The sequence below is a fragment of the Cydia amplana genome, chromosome 5 (assembly GCF_948474715.1).
Source record: "Cydia amplana chromosome 5, ilCydAmpl1.1, whole genome shotgun sequence".
NCBI lineage: Eukaryota > Metazoa > Arthropoda > Insecta > Lepidoptera > Tortricidae > Cydia > Cydia amplana.
Window position 1 is genome coordinate 16,554,454 of NC_086073.1, and position 17,807 is coordinate 16,572,260.

The following is a 17,807-nucleotide window of genomic DNA, read 5'->3' on the forward strand; positions in this document are numbered from 1 at the left end:
AAAATACTATAAGTCTTTTAAATTTTACCTTGTGAAAATTTCGGGAATTCGAAAAGTTTCCGATGTCACATCAGTATGTCCATCGCGTTTCTTACAACTGAGTAAAACTTAGAAGAAGTTGAGTCCTTCAATTGAGCTGGTACGTAGGAAAATGGTATCTGTGCTTGCATTTTGTAGTCCACAGCCACTATACGTATGCCTGAATTTTATCATAAGTTTTCGATATGATACATAAAATATTGCTTTAGCAATTTTGAACCTTAATTTTAAAATGCAAAACAAAAATGGCAAAGTTAACTGAATTTGGTAGTAAAGTGTCAATTTATGATGCAAAGTGAATTATACATTCGGCACGTAACACGTACAGAGTGTCCGAGTGTGTTTTTACAGTGCAATAACACGATTGGATTCTAATTTATAAATAGGTTATGGTTTTGAACTGGTTTTGTAAGACTGGCGCAACGCGCTGCCAGTGCAGCACTGGCAGGATCGCCATGTGAGGTGGGGCGTTAAAGGAGAACTCGATCGTCTAGAGGTTTATACAGTCTTAAATAACAATTAAGTACATGCCATCATATACTAAGCTATGCACGTGTGTGGGTAAGTCGTAGTACACACACTACACCTTGACTTGACGATTGTCTTATTCATATTCACTCTTGCTTTGAAGACAGTATTTGTAACTGTAAGGGATACAGACGACAGAGCGAATTTCTATTTTCTATCTTAATTTTGTCGAATCGCATTCATTCCTAGGTACTTTAAGTGTGAAGCTTACAGTTGAGCTAAACTTCCACTAATCCAAGTTGAGTGGACAGTTTTTCGTACTTACTTGTTAGTTGTTGCATAGTCTCCAACTTCTTAATCTCAGTTTAACTTTCTTTGAGTTCGAGATAGGACTAACGAGTTTGGACTGTTGGAAGTCAAATGACTTCACTAAATGCTGCCTGCAGAGGTGCAGATGAAACAAAATTTGAATTTGAGCTTGAATTAGTATTTGAGTAGTTCGTTTGGAAATCGTGTAAATAATTTAGACAACGAACTCGTATGGGCTCAGTCGGATTTATGCCTTTGGCTCTGATTTTTCAAATTAAAGCATACGTGTGAAGTACGCCTTCTGAAGTAAACCTTGCATTGCAGTGGTCACCGCGGACTTTACTCGTAAATAAAAAACTTGTATATAGTGTTTGAACACAATTATTCATCATTTTTAACTCTTCGCAATTTCTAGACCTGAATTTCCTCTTCTTCTTAAAAACACTGCCACACTCCTTAAGTATGGTATAAGTCCTCGAATGTTCATTGGTCATTTAACTGTGTCAAAGGAACTCGAAAAATCCGTGCAACCCTTTTATACATTAAAAGATTTTTATTATACACGTGTTCGATAAAATTCACAATTGGATAAACCGAAAGTAAAACAAAGCCCCTCATATTACCTCATGTTCCCCAACTTATTTTTTAATATCTTCCATTCCGTTACGCGTCTTAAATATTGCACGAATGTTTTCGAAACTCAAAAGAACGGGGAACTCGCAAAAACGACGAGATGTTTCAAGGCACATAGTCAAACACAAATTTAATTGCAACCTCCGACTGACCTAATTATAATTTTGCGAAAATTCATTCCCATCCCATCAGAAGTTCCAAATTTATCTTTCACGTTAATTTATTAATGGTATGTCATGTTTGCGTATTAAAAAGTTTTAAGGAATTATGAATAAAATTGCGGTGTTTTTATGCTGATAGGTTATAATTTATTTTTCAAATAATTTGTGAGCTGTTTTGTTGCTTAATTTGAATTTATGAGGTAAAATTATGGCGTCGCGCCGTAACAAGTCGCTTCCAATTTTATTTTGCCGACAAATTAGTCTAAAAGTCATATTGTGGCTTGAGTAGTACTCTTTATTATACTGTGCTTGAGTGCTGTGAAAATTTTAATAACAATTGCAAACAAGACTAATTTTTGGTCCTTTCTTTTCATAAAATTGTACCTATTGATATCTTTTAGTGCTGCGTACGTGATGTGCTTAAAATATTTAAGATTAATTTAGCTTGATTTAGAATGTACCTATGTTCTGAATGGTGACGAGATTACAGGATGTATAGTCAACAAAACTATTAGGTATTAATGGAATAATCATTTATTTACAAACAAGATATATACAGTGTATTAGTAAAAGAAATTAAAAACTAGCTTAAATCTAAAATAGGCCCTTGAGGTATTAATTAGCATCTCTGCATTATTGTATAATTTTTGAACGTACATTCGTGATAGCATAAAACCATTTTTCTATAGGTGCTATCTTTAAAATGAGTATGTATAGATGGTCAAGCAAATCTTGTCTGTAGAAAAAGGCGCGAAATTCAAATTTTCTATGGGACGATATCCCTTGGCGCCTACCAAAATTTTTCAAAATTTGCCGCCTTTTTCTACTGACAAGATTGCTCGACCATCTATAGCTAAGTGTTAGGAGTAGAGAATCATTTCTTGTATTTAGTAGTATGTGTCAAAGATTTTTCAATGTCAGATCGAGGCAGCTTGTTGGATGCGTTTCTGAGACGTTCGTGTCAATAAAAATAAAATCTCGGAAGTTTGTAAGTAATTTAAAAATTGCCATTTTTTTTTGCTACAATTAGGTATACAGTTATTAGGTTCCCCGTAACCGCACGATTACTCGTACTCGACCCGCCGCTCCGACGCCATTTAGTTTTAAACGCTGAACTTATAACCTAATGCATTTTCAATGACCTAACTTCCTTGAGCGTTGATCGATTCTCTGCCTAATGAATTTAATTTCTCCATCGGATTATACAACTTAATTTCCAGTAACTAATAATTTTTATTTCAAATTTAATTAACTTTTTGTTCGATAAAATTTAGGGAAGGATGTGTTTGACATCTGTTAACTTTCGGAGTTTGTTAATTTAAGACCTTTGTGCTGTTAAGTCTTCAGAAAGTTGAAACGTGATGATTTTAGACTTTTACGATTACGTCACGGTGCTGAATACTCGTCTAAAGTTTCGTCTCAACTTTGTATTTAATTTAACGTGTAATTACGAAGTACTTAAGGGTTATTTGTACGTAGTGTAGCGTATAATAGGCACATACTTTAGTCCTTAGTCCAGCTTTCGAGGATAATTTTAGCGTTTGAATATTGCGAAGTGTTGGATAGTTAGTATTTTTATCGTAATGTATTTTGATGGGTAGATTATCCGTGTGTTAATATTCTGTTTTGTTTGTTACAGAAAAAATGATGACCTCGACGACGAATTCAACACCATCCCACTGAGCGTCAACGGCAACATTCACAGCGCGGGGAACGCGGTTTAGACAAACAAATTCAAGAGGGATTACACGTTAGACTTTGAAACCCTGTTATATCTTTGACGTTCTCACACTACTATTATTCGCCTCGGGGACCGACAGATTTAAAAAATCATGTAATTACTTCAGTTTGTTAATAAAACAGGGACGCGCCTGTTTATACGCGCAGTATGATTTATGTCGCGACTGACACCGCGACCTCTGTCGCTTTCCGTGGCAGAGTGTTCGAACAGCCTAATTTTGGCAGCTATTAGTCAAAGGCATTTCGAACAAATCTTAATAATCCAATTCGTGCAAAAACATTACATTATGAATCGATGGCCTTTGATAGCTCAACAGGCTAGATCCTCCCTTGCATTGTATTATTTGTATGCTGAAATGGCTTAGATTTTAATGAGATTACTAAATAGTACCCATATTCCGTGATAGGAAGTCGTTTTATTGCTTAGTTTTAAGATATGTATAGGCAATCAGACTCGGGAGTTGATTCAAAGAGTCTTTCAGTAATTTCAAATATGAATTCAATGATCTCTTTGAGCCGTATAAAGCCACATAATAATTGTGAATAAGGTGTAAAGGAGGCAGTTTAAAAGATGCATTATTTATGGAAGTCTGTTGAACCATAGAACAGACATTTAAAATGTTCTTACGTGTAATCTCTCAAAGGCAGCTGGACGAAAACGCGTTAGAAATCGGACGAAAGCATCGATTCTAGTCGCCGCGTGTGCGAGCGGCCTTAGGCCTTAAGTTACCCTATTTATCCTTTAATTACCTCAATTAGACAGTCCAGCCGATTTAGGGCGAATTCAGAAAATTAAACCAATCAAATTGTTACAAGGACGACGGATATCTGAAGATGGTGTAGGGCCTTTTGTTGTTTAATTAAAATCCGTTTTATTCAGTTCATTGTGGTTCATTTACGATAGTTCATGACAAATAATGACTAAGCTAAGACAGTTAATGTATTTATTAACAGACGGTATCTCAAAACCTGATGTTTATGTCTCGAATCGAAAGTTATTGTAAATGAAGTATTTATTTATTTGGCTAACCTATATAGGTTATCATATGATATCGAAATATATATTCAAATCATGAGTTGGAAATTAATGTAAAATCGTCAAGATTTAAACTTATTTTAGTTCATTTTCACGTCTTTATTCAGCCGAGGCCCTATTTAGTAATTCTACATGTGTAACTAATATTTTTTAGTCAAAGCTGGCATCACTGGTAAAAAGGTCTTTCTTTTTCATAGAGCACTTGTCATAAAACAATGTTGCCAGTGTAGATAAAAACAATACTTTTATCATCGGCCTTTTTTCTGTAAATTTGATCGTTTTCTGGATTTTTTTTCAATAGCTTAGATGTTAAGTAAGGACTGATACGATGTAAAAATACTCTTATTTTCCCCAGTCGCACATCTGTCACTGCCTTGTTTTTCATAGTAAGTCAATTAAGAAGTTATTGGCTCTAGTACTGTGCTAAGTATTTATGATTTGGTTTCGTCTCGAAATTGTTGATGTTTTTGTATTTGGCGAAGTCTGTATAGATTCAGTAATGAATAAAGCACTTTATCTTTATTGTGTTGTTTTATTTGTGATGAAGTAGAATAGGCCACCAAACGAAGGAATTACAGCGGAAATAATACGTGTATAAGAACATTTTGGCATAGTTGTAGGGAATGGTGTATAAAACAAGATACTAAAAGTACCGGGAGGTAGGGGTGAAGATAACAGGTAGGGTGGGGTTTTAAGGTCCCTTTTTTATAGTTTTTCGTAAATAACTCTTTAACGGTGGCCCGTAGCAAATAATCTTCTATTACATAAGTAAGTATTTACGAAAAACTATAAAAAGGGACCTAGTTTATTCTCTGGGTTGGAAGGTCAGATGGCATCAGTCGCTTTCGTAAAAGCAAGGTCTTTGGTAAAAGCTAGTGCCTTCGCCAATTCTTGAGATTAGTTGTCAAGCGGACCTCTAGGTTCCCATGAGCCGTGACAAAATGCCGGGACAACGCGAGGAAGATGATGTATCATACCATTTATTGCATTACAAAATTTACAACAAAAAGAAATTCTAAGAATACAAACTGTACAAAGAGTCGTACCCAAGTAACGAGGATTTGCCTCGATTTTCTAAACAATACCTTTTACAATCTTTTCTTTTCCCCAAATTCCGTTCACGCTACAATTTCCCTTTCGGCTTTCCCGGAAATATGACAAACTGCGAAGGGGTGAGCATGAGTAAATAAACGCGGCAGAGTGACAGATTCAGACCACGCTACATTTTTATCTCAAGTGTATTTTGTATTTCTATATATGGCGCTTCTATAGGATAGGTAAATCCTGACCAGGAATATATGATCATTGTCAAGTGGGCGCTATTATTTTCATTTATTTAGTTGGTCAAACCTATTTGACAGTCAGTAAGAACCAGGAAAACTATACTCATCCTTTTCTTTTGGGTGCTAGTACTACTACTACTAGTACTAGTAGTAGTAGTACTAGTAGAAGTACTAGCACTAGTGTAAGACAAAGATAGTTATGATTCTCTCTGTCTATATTTGATTGAAATGCGACAGTCCTTTGACAAACTATATAATGACAACAGTTCAGTATAGTCTGAACAATGTGGATTGGCAACTCGTTATTTTGACTTAACTTTAGGTACATACTTTTATTCACCGTAATGACAATCAGACCCGTGATGATCCGTGATCAGATATCCCGCGTCACACATAAGTCAAAATTATATATAGGTACATTTGTCAATGAACAAAATTGATGCAATGTCACCACTGCCACTGACTTTGCTGTAAACTTAGCTTGGTTGCTCGAAGTATAGGTATATGTCACTCTTTGCCAGTTACTTATTACTCTTATTAGGTAGTAAATTAAGAACTGTCACATTTCAACACAGAATGTTAAATGTATAGATGGTAGGATCTTAATCTTAATAGATGTGGTATAAGGTATAAGCGTGCGTTTCAATGGCTTCCCGTACTTTCAAATCAAAAAACATTGTAATTTCAATCGGGACGAGGGTTTCAAGATCTCATCCACTTGGAATCCAGTCATTAGTAAATGTAAGCGTAAACGAATATCGACAGTTGATAAATCGAATATCGTTAGTGTTGTGTGTCGACAGAGTAACATCCCTAGTGCGCAAAACGTTCTTTCAAACTGATAAACAAGACCAAGTGCGGGTAGTTAGAAAAACTTTCGCGGCTAGATGTTGATGTCAACTTTAGCCAGTCTTCTCTGAGACCACGGGAACTCATAGTGACTTAATTCTCTTTGCACGGGAACAACGCCGTTCTCGAAACGTCGGAGGTAAATCTTAAAACTTAAATACGCGATTAAGTCCCGTTGTACAATTAAATAATGTGTAAACATCGTGAAAGTTTAAATCAGTGTTTATCTATCTATCTATCTTTCTATAAGAAGCTTTCTCTCTGTTACGTTATTTATTCTTATGAAAAGAACGCGGTCGGCTGGAATGGGATTCATAAGGAAAACACACTTAAGAAAACTGGGTAAGTAGATAAGTAATCTGAAAAAACGTCGCTATTGATTCCGAAATACAGGGCATTTGCAACTAAAGCGCTGCATGGTAACCTAGCGGTAAGAGCGTGGGGCTTTCAATCCGGAGGTCGCGGGTTCAAATGAGAGTTTCGGAACTTTTGTACGATATATCATTGAAGCATGTATGTGTATCATTGATACAGCCACTTTTCGTTGAAGGAAAAAATCGTGAGGATGTCGAACCCCTATAAGGCCTAGTTCCCCCTAAGGTTCGTCAGCTTTCGTAAAAACTAGTGCCTATACCAATTCTTGGAATTAGTTGCCAAGCGGACCCCATGCAGGCTCCCATGAGCTGTGGCAAAAAGCCGGGACAACGCGAGGAAAAAGGCGATGAATTTTACAGTAGGTAAGTACTGAAACTACTTTTGGTTAAATAAAAACTCTTAAGAGCGCTTTCACATGAAAAGTCGAAATAATGCAAAATTGATGGTAATAGGTACTCCTCGATAAAATTCAGGACTTTTCGCTCATTATTAGAAACAATGAGTACTTGTTCCAGTAAAAGCGTCTTCTTATCTTTAGTAATATAGTTTTAAATATTAAAAAAAGAACTTATTAAATTAGTAATTTTTTTTTTCTGTTGGTCGTTTCCGAAAAACGACGTGAAGCACTGAATTGTGAGCTCTTATTTGTAAATGTTGAGAAGTTTACTCTGCTAAAACTGACTATTTTGTATTAATAATACTCTGTACTTTATACACCCATATATTTTTAAATAGGTATATTACACGTTATCTTAGCCTTAACATAACATAAACCTGCACTTCAGCAACTAGCTAGGAGAGCTTTTATTTACGAACCCGATACTGAAGCCGCAGGGAAACTTGTACTTTGCGCTCTTGAAATATTATATGCACGGGAACAGGACTAGAAAACTTTCCATTGTTTCACAACTTCTGATAAGGAAACATGATGCTTCGTTTTCTCTGGGAACATACTGAATTTTATTCATAATAGTTTAATGTTGAGTTTATTTCATCGATAGGTAGGTATGTAAGGTAAACGTACTGGTGCTCGACGCGGTACCAGTAGGTACATGTCATCTTGAAACTTAAGTCATTGTCAATAGAGGTGACAGCAGGGTGTCATCTATTGGGCATTAGCATGTCGAGCACTAGTACGTTTACCTTAACAACACTAAGTATGTATATAAAATAAGACCCCAAAACATCGGTTGTTATTGACATACCAATGTAAACATGACTCATATAAAATGTTCGGTACAATGAAGCGGTTGTATTTGACCTCTTTTCGATATATGGCATCCTTCATAAAAGGAAAAAATAAATGAAATGAATATATAAATACGAAGTTAGATAAAAACTGTGCGCCTAAAGATTTTGTAACGTCAAATTCTTTTTCATATGTTTTACAGGTTTAATGACTTTAGTTGTTGGTTGTTAATGATCATGTTTAGAAAAACATAAAATCCTTAATTTTCCTCCAATTTTCTAACGCTGTTAACGATTATTTACTCGGTAAATGTATGTACTAATATGAGGTTGTAGAGCGTATCACAGAAGATAGGTAGGTACATACCGACATTACATACAACTTTCGAATATCGCTCCCGTCTACGTACGTATAAAAGAGGACAAACATGTTAACATTACATTTTTACTTACTATGACAAACGTTGACCAACAACAATCTAAAGCCATACTCACCATTTGGATCTTACTCTAGTATTATATTGTTCATAATGTTCTTATTGTTAATATCGTACCTATATATTAAATTAAGTAAGAGAAATGAAATATGACATAATTATTTGCAGTCACAAAGCAGATTGAACTATCCCAAAAGTTGAAATGTACGATTTTGTTCGAAGTTTCTCGATATTAAATAACTATTATATTGGCTCCATATTTGCTAATAAGATCGATATGTATTGTGCTTATCGTCAAAATGATTATATTTTTATTTAAAAATATATAAGCTGATTTTGTCGTACTGAGTCCGTGATTCGAACGTTTACCAATTTTAATAACTTGTTATCATTTATCGAAAAACGAGTATTTAATTAAGTTTGAAAATCTGTGTAAATGTTTGTATTCCATATGTTGTCTTATTCGTGCGATTATAATGATAGAATTTGGCTAGGAAACGTCAAACTTACAGAATTGAACACAATGGTACTTATCCGTTAAGATCTCCGATAAAGAAAAAAAGTACTGTAATTAGGTTATTATAATTAATACCTACTATATGGGTAAACAACGTTTTAGATTAGAAACTAAACGGTGTCACGCAAACCGAGACCTGAAAGAAGTAAAGGGTATCCTTAGAACAAAATGTCATAATAATTAAAGGAAATCTAGGCTGTTAAGTCCTTTTACGGAAAGCGAAGATTAAATTAGCTTGGGACATGAGAACGCTCTTTCGCTAACGCATGATTATGCGGTTACAATATGCTATTATTATATACATGTACTCTGCACTTATATAGAAAGGCGTTTAAGCTTAACTATGAACCCGTTAGCTAGCATAAAAAGTAATGTCTTTGCCAAAAGATAGCTAGCTAGAGTTTGCTTTGTATTTGTAATGTTGAGATTCTGGAGAGTTAATTCTATCGTTATAATTATAATTGTTCAATCTCTGATTAGTGATAACGGTGATACCTACCCCGTTGTCTATTCGAAAGCCATGAAAATTCATTCCGTAATAACACTTATTTCGCAATTTAGGTAAAGGCAATTATGAAAAATATCTACAGCTCTACATACATAACATTTTTTTTAATTAATCGTTTAAACTTTTTCTCTACAACTACATCGTCCAAAATACTGAATACAACCTTTGAATTAGTTCTCCATCATATTCGCTATACTCGTATACTCGTAAATGCAAAACTTAAGACTTTTCGTTTCATCTGTACCCGCCCTACCACACGTGGGGCTTACTTCCAATATTTAAGGGTCTCTGAGCACCCGTGACCTAAATTGATGGAATAACCCTATTAAAAATATATTTACAGCCAGAATTAAGCTAACAAGCTGCTTTCTTGGCGTGGGGAAATTATTTTTTCTGGCGTAGCAATCAAAATATGCCGTGACACGGTACGAAAATTAATTGCTTGGTGTGGTTTTCGAGATTGGTACGTATGTGATTGTAATAAAGTATTAAATACTAAGGTTCAGTTTCATTGGTTGGTAACTTGGTCGATATACAGCGTGCGGTGACTCACAGGCGGTATAACAACTAGTGAAAGTCATAGTGGTATGCGTTATGAAAAATCTCCCGCGCCCCGCAAAAAGGGCCTATCGACCAATGAAACTGAGACTTACAATGATTACAACAAAATCAAAGAAGTTTATTAGTAGATGTCTGTGCTGCTAACTGTACAGAGGGTAAGTAAAGCCTGAACCTGGAAGCCTAGCGGTAGAAGTGATCGTGAGTTCGGATACAAAATATTCTAAAAACATCCCCTTGGAATAAAAATTGTGAGTTAATACCCACTTCAGACTGCTTTCCCTTTTTCAAAGAGTGTCACTGTGGTACAGCCGCTATTATATATATCTTAGCGGTTACTGTCCTCAAAAATATCTGAATATGCGCTATAACATCTTGTTAATAGAGGCTTTGCTCAGATATCTGTGCTTACGTTGGCCGCTCCGATGTATCGGATGCGGACTCTAGCTAGCTGTACTTTGTTTTAAAGACGGACGAGAAGTAAAGCTTTACTGGCGGTGTCTTGTTGAAGTGAAAACTTCTTTAGCGGCGCTGGGCACTTTTTGAGGTGGGGAAAAAATGATAAACTCGAGACAGCGTAAGGCGATCACGTGACCGTAAGGGGCGTAAGGCGATCACGTGACCGTAAGCCCCGTAAGGTGGCCACTCATAATTTAAATGGCATTTAAATCAATAAAGAAAACTCAATGTTATTTGACATTTATGTTGCGGACTCCTTTTCAAGACTCTTTACCTATGTTCAAATAATTTGACGTTGTCATGGCAGTAGGTATGTAAATAAACATGTCAATGAAAAAGTGTGATCTTATTTGAGAATGATAATAATATATAATAAATAAATAGAATACCTCCGCTAAACGTATGTATCGTGTTACCGGGCGTCGGTAACATATTAGTGAGGTGAGTTTTCACTTCTATCGGCACTCCCGGAGTGCAACCGTTGTTGCTTGTTTATACACTACGAGTATGCAGGTAAGTTCTGAAAGGGTCTTAGTCTAAGTGTGGTTGCCAACCTCTGGTTGCACGTACTTGAAAGTTGTAACGGCTTTGTACGGAAACATACCGGCGCTTCCGTTTCAGAAGCGTTACCTTTCAAGAATCTCGACAAAGTGTGGGTACTTATCTACACTTTTCAGTACCTAGGGAAACTAGTAGCGTTGCATTTTGTATCGTTTACTTAAATAAGAAAAACAATAGTCGATATAAGATAAAGATAAAAGATAGTTTATTCAACGTCAAATAAAGCTACACCGGCTCCAACCGTTGTTTCTTTCGTTTCTGAAAGATATAGGTACTAGAACCTCAGTTTGTTTTGTGATGTACCATCATTAAAAACCGGTCACAACATACGCTTTAAAAAAATCAACAATGTTATAATAATACGTAGGGTAGGTATTTTAATTGCTGATAACTATATTTTAATTTAAAAATTATTTACCCAGAATAGTAAGGTCACATCGGGGAATACAGTCTACAAGTTATTTCGTAGCTTCTAACTCTTGCATTTGTACACATACCTGCCTACCGACCTACCTACCGACCTACCTACCGACCTACCTACCTACCTACATATCTACCTACATACCTACCTACATACCTACCTACTCTACTAATAGAAGTTAGCAGAAGGAGCGGAGCTTTTCCTTTCTGAGGGACGTACGAGTACAAATATGAGAGTTCTTGCCCTATACGAGTCCCTACCTCTAGTGTGAGTCAACGCGTAATGGTTGCTACCGCGGAAGTGGCAGTCAACCCGCGATAATTTAGAATAATTACTCCATTGTGTTTCAATCCCTAGACCAGGTACTTACATATCGAAGGTAAGGTTTCAGACGGGGTTCCTAAATGCTTCTATCGCTTACATTCGTATCACACAATCAAGGATTAAACAAGTATTTTTAGGGTTCCGTAGCCAAATGGCAAAAAACGGAACCCTTATAGATTCGTTATGTCTGTCTATCTGTCCGTCCGTCTGTCCGTCCGTATGTCACAGCCACTTTTTTCCGAAACTATAAGAACTATACTGTTGAAACTTGGTAAGTAGATGTACCTATTCTGTGAACCGCATTAAGATTTTCAAACAAAAATAAAAAAAAACAATAAAGTTTGGGGGTTCCCCATACTGTAAACTGGAACTCAAACATTTTTTTTTTTCATCAAACCCATACGTGTGGGGTATCTATGGATAGGTCTTCAAAAATCATATTGAGGTTTCTAATATATTTTTTTTCTAAACTGAATAGTTTGCGCGAGAGACACTTCCAAAGTGGTAAAATGTGTCCCCCCCCTCTGTAACGTTTAAAATAAGAGAATGATAAAACTAAAAAAATATATGATGTACATTGCCATGCAAACTTTCACCGAAAATTGGTTTGACGAGTTTTTTTAATACGGCGTAAATCCCCTAAACACGGAACCCTTCATGGGCGAGTCCAACTCGCACTTGGCCGCTTTTTTTGCTAAAGTTCAAATAAAATAATAATATTAACTACGCCTTATTACGAATTTATTGCATCTTGTCTTCACACGAGAAACGAACCTAACGATACTTAACTGAAGCTGTAAAATGTTAGCAAGAAATCGCTATGATTTGGAACTTTTAAGAATACATATATGTATACATACGGCCATATTCGAACTTTAAGATACGTCAAATACTAGAGATTGAAACGATATGGAATGGACATGTCAGTGTCAAACAAGTGTCAAAAGTGACGTTTCTTCAAACAAACGCGCCACTTTTGACAGTTGTTTGACACTGACATATCCAATCCATAGCGTTTTAATCTCTAGTATTTGACGTATCTTAAAGTTCGAATATGGCTGATAGAGATGGAAAACGAAGCAAAGCTCTCTCTTCTCTGTCAGTCACGTTTAAAGGATAACTCACGTTAGACCGGGCCGTGTCCGGCCGGAACTTCCGGCGCTTCGTTTTTAGGGTTCCGTAGCCAAATGGCAAAAAATGGAACCCTTATGGATTTGTCTGCCTGTCTGTCTGTCCGTCTGTCCGTCCGTATGTCACAGCCACTTTTTTCCGAAACTATAAGAACTATACTGTTGAAACTTAGAAAGTAGATGTATTCGGTGAACCGCATTAAGATTTTCACACAAAAATAGAAAAAAAAAAACAATAAATTTTGGGGGTTCCCCATACTTAGAACTGAAACTCAAAAAAAATTTTTTTATCAAACCCATGTGGGGTATCTATGGATAGGTCTTCAAAAATGATATTGAGATTTCTAATCATTTTTTTTAAACTGAATAGTTTGCGCGAGAGACACTTCCAAAGTGGTAAAATGTGTCCCCCCCTGTAACTTCTAAAATAAGAGAATGATAAAACTAAAAAAATATATGATGTACATTACTATGCAAACTTCCACCTAAATTGGTTGGAACGAGATCTAGTAAGTAGTTTTTTTAATACGTCATAAATCCCCTAAATACGGAACCCTTCATGGGCGAGTCCGACTCGCACTTGGCCGCTTTTTCTATAGAAAGCACCTCGTCATCACTGATCAGCCTTCATAGAAAATGACATGTCAGACGTCTCGGCCCGGGGGTAGTCCGGTCTAGCGTGAGTCATCCTTTAGTATGAAAGGTAGTTTGAGAAATTATTTATACATTTAATATCAGCAACAGAGTCTGCGTATTAGGCAATTTTCATAAAATAAACATGCAAGAGAACAATCTCACACCTAAGGATGCCGAAGACCGGGCAAAGTGGAGAAGTCTGAGCAGGAAAGCGGACCCTGGCGCCAGGCCGGGAAAACGCTAGGTTGAAGAAGAAGAAGAAGAAACATATGTAATATAGTAATACATATGTGCCTATAAGCGTGTAATAATTTAACAACAAAATATTCTAGGATTTTTTTAAATCACATTTTAGTCGGCTTCCCTCAACCCTTTCACGTCCTCAAAGGTGAAAAATAACAATCTAGTCACACATGCTCTTCCCCATTGAACGCGTATCGCGAGCATTATGGTCTTGACATGTGACATATCAAAGACTCTTTGAAATTTACGTTTTTATCACAAGGCTGTAAAAGCTGTTGACGGATTTCTTTAACAATATTGACAGTAAGGATATTACTTAGGTATATGGTATATTTCTTATTTATTGTTTCTGTCGTAAACAGAGTGACTAAAGGACAAAGGGGAATATTTAAAGTTATAACCGTTTGATAAATGATGGTTTCATAATGGCAGAAAAGAGTGCGTAACACGTAACCTACCTAGTATTTTTCTAATACAATGTAATGTATCAACGGATGATAAAAAAACACTCATTCTTGCTTACATCCAAAACCTTAAAATTACCTACCTAACTACTCCAATAACTCTACGGTTGATGTCATTTTCATATTTCTTTTATCCCATATACTTACTCGTTTTATAATAATTATCTGCATAAGTATCTATTTACAAATTTTACAATGTTAACTCACCACTACACAAGATTACTGAAGCACTACCATGAGTTCCGTAAATGACAGTCGATAGTGAGAACGTTAAGGAAAATGTATGGAGTATTTGTACAGTGCCTCTACCGGTCACTTAAAGAACTAAAAATTTCAACTGGTACCATGAGTTCCTAACGTTTTTACGTAAGTTTTCTATCCATGCCTAACTTCACACCTAAAACGCTCTCTTTCTAACTATATAAAGAAAACTGAGCCAGAATTATACAAGTTAATTACTTTACGCCGTTTACGCGAATAAACGTGACAGATGTCATCGAAAAATACGTGCGTTTTCGACGTTACATTTCTGTCAACTTGTAAACACAACAAATAAACATATTTTTCACGATTATCTTTGCAATTTTCAACGTAGTATGTATTTATTTATAAGAGTTACGTGAACTCCAGGCAAAACTAATACGGAATAAATCAATTAGTAGCTCGAAAAAAGGCTGATTTGATACAAAGGTAATGAGTTATATTTACTCCTATTTCTACTGTTTAGTTAAGTACATTTGCAAAGATCACATTACTTACGAGCAGTTTTTGCTTTTAGGCATGAACCTATGATTGAAAACAACATTTCCATACAAACCCGGATGGCATCCAGCGGTACATGCGTGCAAGCAAATCGTTCATTGTTGTATGCATTGTAGAAGTGATTAGTTGGCAAGTGGCTAAATGCCGGGACAACAACTTGAGGAAGATGATGATGTCAAGGAGCGGTACATAGACATGTTGTGTTGTTGTTGCCGGGTGCACATACCACATAGTAACACAATATACATACTTACTGCAAGACCTGTTGTTTATATGTGTACACAGAGAGAGTTCCTACGTATTTTTTATATTATTACCTATTATTTTATATCTTAATTAAAATAAAACATACAAATGTTCTGTGAGTTTATTTATTTTTCTTTACTACCTATATATTATTTCCCGATGTTCAAGTTCAGTTCGATGTTTCATGTGTGTGGTGATGATGTTTCATGTCTCGTCAGTTTGGCAACAGGAAATATAAAACTTAACATTTTTTGCTGGTAGTTCACAATCTGAAAATTAAAATAAGGTTTAACACATTCACTGCCCAAAAACCCGCTGAGTGGGTTCATTTTGTATTGGGAAGGGGCGCTTGGCACTGAAAGTGCTAAGATCGAGATCATTTAGGTACCATAAAATTTAGATCGCTGTTAAGGCCGTATAATGTTACTTACTTAGTACGCCGGCACGTACAGCAACCTACACAAAGCGAGGCCAGCTAACCTAACCTAACCTAACCTAACATATATACATACCTATTTTAATACAGATTTCTTCTCACGTGTGTACTATTTTCAACATACGTACATAATAATCTTATTTATGTAGCCAAAAGTAGCCCGTATAATTTGCTTCATATTTTTTAACACGCAAAGGTATAATTCTAACACGATTATTAATGGTGTTTACGTATTTATCATATATTATTTTGCATTTTTTTCTTGAACACAGCACTGTTTATACATTGTTTACTAACATTGATATGTTTAATATTTTCGTAACTATGGCAACGTCAAATCTTTATAAATTGTATAGGTGAACCAGGATCTATTGAGGGTGCGCCATGTTGCGGAATTTCACAGGAACTAATTTTTTCATACTACACTGAATTGTCACCCTATACATGAGAATAACAGCGCCCTCTTGACAATTATCATATATTACTGGTCAGACTATAGAATGAATGTTGAATCTGTAAAAAGTGACAAAATAGCTCGCACAAATTCAAGAATGGCGGGTAGCGTGTCAAGCCAAGTTTAAAAGAGAACTGGCGACTCCGCGGCTATGTGTTATATTAACTAGAAATAATTGTTAAATAGAAATAAATGTTAGTTTCGAAATCAATTATGATGAATACTAATAATTTCTGTACAAAAAGTAATGATAATGCATCAAAAACATAAAATAATTTGAAATGAAAGTCAAGTTCAATACTAGGTACTTATAAAAAATATGCGTCGTTGTGACTTCGCCGGAAAACGAATTGAAATCTTTACCTATACGGGGTATTTTGCCAGTTACTGGCCCTAAACTAAAAATGAATTATATTCACGTATAAACAGAATTCATTTTAGTATTAGGTGGCCAGTTATTGAAAGCTGACCAGTTATTGAACCTATACTACATTGAATTCTGTTTATAGATGAATAGAATTCATCATTAGTTTAAGGTGGCCAGCTGGCCAGTCACTGGCGAATTACCCTGGGTGCAAGTCCTAGTTCGCTTGGGATGAAATTAAAGTTCAGGATTTGTCTTGTCTAGTTTTTATACCAACAAACTAAATTCTTAAAAAAGTAACATAGACAAATATAATATAGCGTGTACGTAAAAACTAGTCAAGTAAAATCCTGAACTTTAATTACATCACAAGCGAACTAGAACTTGGCACCCATATAGATATCAATTCTTTTTTCCGCAAAATCAACACCGAGGCATATTCTAAATATTGGACTTGGCTCTCATTTCACATTTATGTTTTTGATCACCCTATTAGAAACCATAGAAACAGCTAAAACATTTCACAGTTCGCAATATGCGGGCATGCTTCTCTTTTACTCTAATTAAGGAGTAATTAGACTGACAGAGAAAGATGCCCGCAATTTGCAAACTTCGATGTTTTCGGTAGGTTACTTTGATATTTAGTTCTTTAGGTGACTCCTAGGGGCGCTGTACAATCCTCCGATATAATTCTTGCACTGTTTTTTAGTATACTTAGAAAGGGACAGCATCGTTTCTAGTGGAGTGAAGTTAGGCACATTAGACCGTAAAGAAACGTAAAACGTGACATAAGGCACGTTTATTCACATAAAGTAAGTGAGAAATACTCAGGCAACTGATGGTAGAGGCTCTGGGATCCATTCAATACTCCAAAAAGCCGGGAATTGCCGATCCAACGTTTTTCTCCGACGTCATTACTTAGCTTCACCTATCCCCATTTCGGGGTCGTAAACAGCGGAGGCATGATCGATTTTGCCATAAAGCAAACATAATCAGACGAAACAAAAGGCCACGTAATATTCAAATGCATTGCTGGAGCGCTTTGGGGCCAGCAATGTCTTATTTATTCACGGCAGGGGGGATGAAATTGTGTTGTCGATTATTGAGACTATTTTGGTTAAATACCTAGTAGTCGTTATGGTAATAAGTAGAGCGTCTCGTTATTGTCTTACAAATTAGTCTTTCTTTAAGTTATTATTTCAATAC

General features: G+C 35.9%; 1 protein-coding gene across 2 annotated transcripts in view; it reads left to right on the forward strand.

Annotated features, from left to right (window-relative positions):
* Positions 1–3,435, forward strand: part of LOC134648336 (uncharacterized) — a 170,525-nt gene extending 167,090 nt beyond the window's left edge. For both annotated transcript variants that reach the window (XM_063502847.1, XM_063502846.1), the window contains exon 9: positions 3,250–3,435. In XM_063502847.1, coding sequence (XP_063358917.1) covers positions 3,250–3,334 — 85 coding nt within the window. In that variant the 3' untranslated portion in view covers positions 3,335–3,435. The remainder of the gene's footprint in view (positions 1–3,249) is intronic.
* The last annotated feature ends 14,372 nt before the right edge of the window (positions 3,436–17,807 follow it).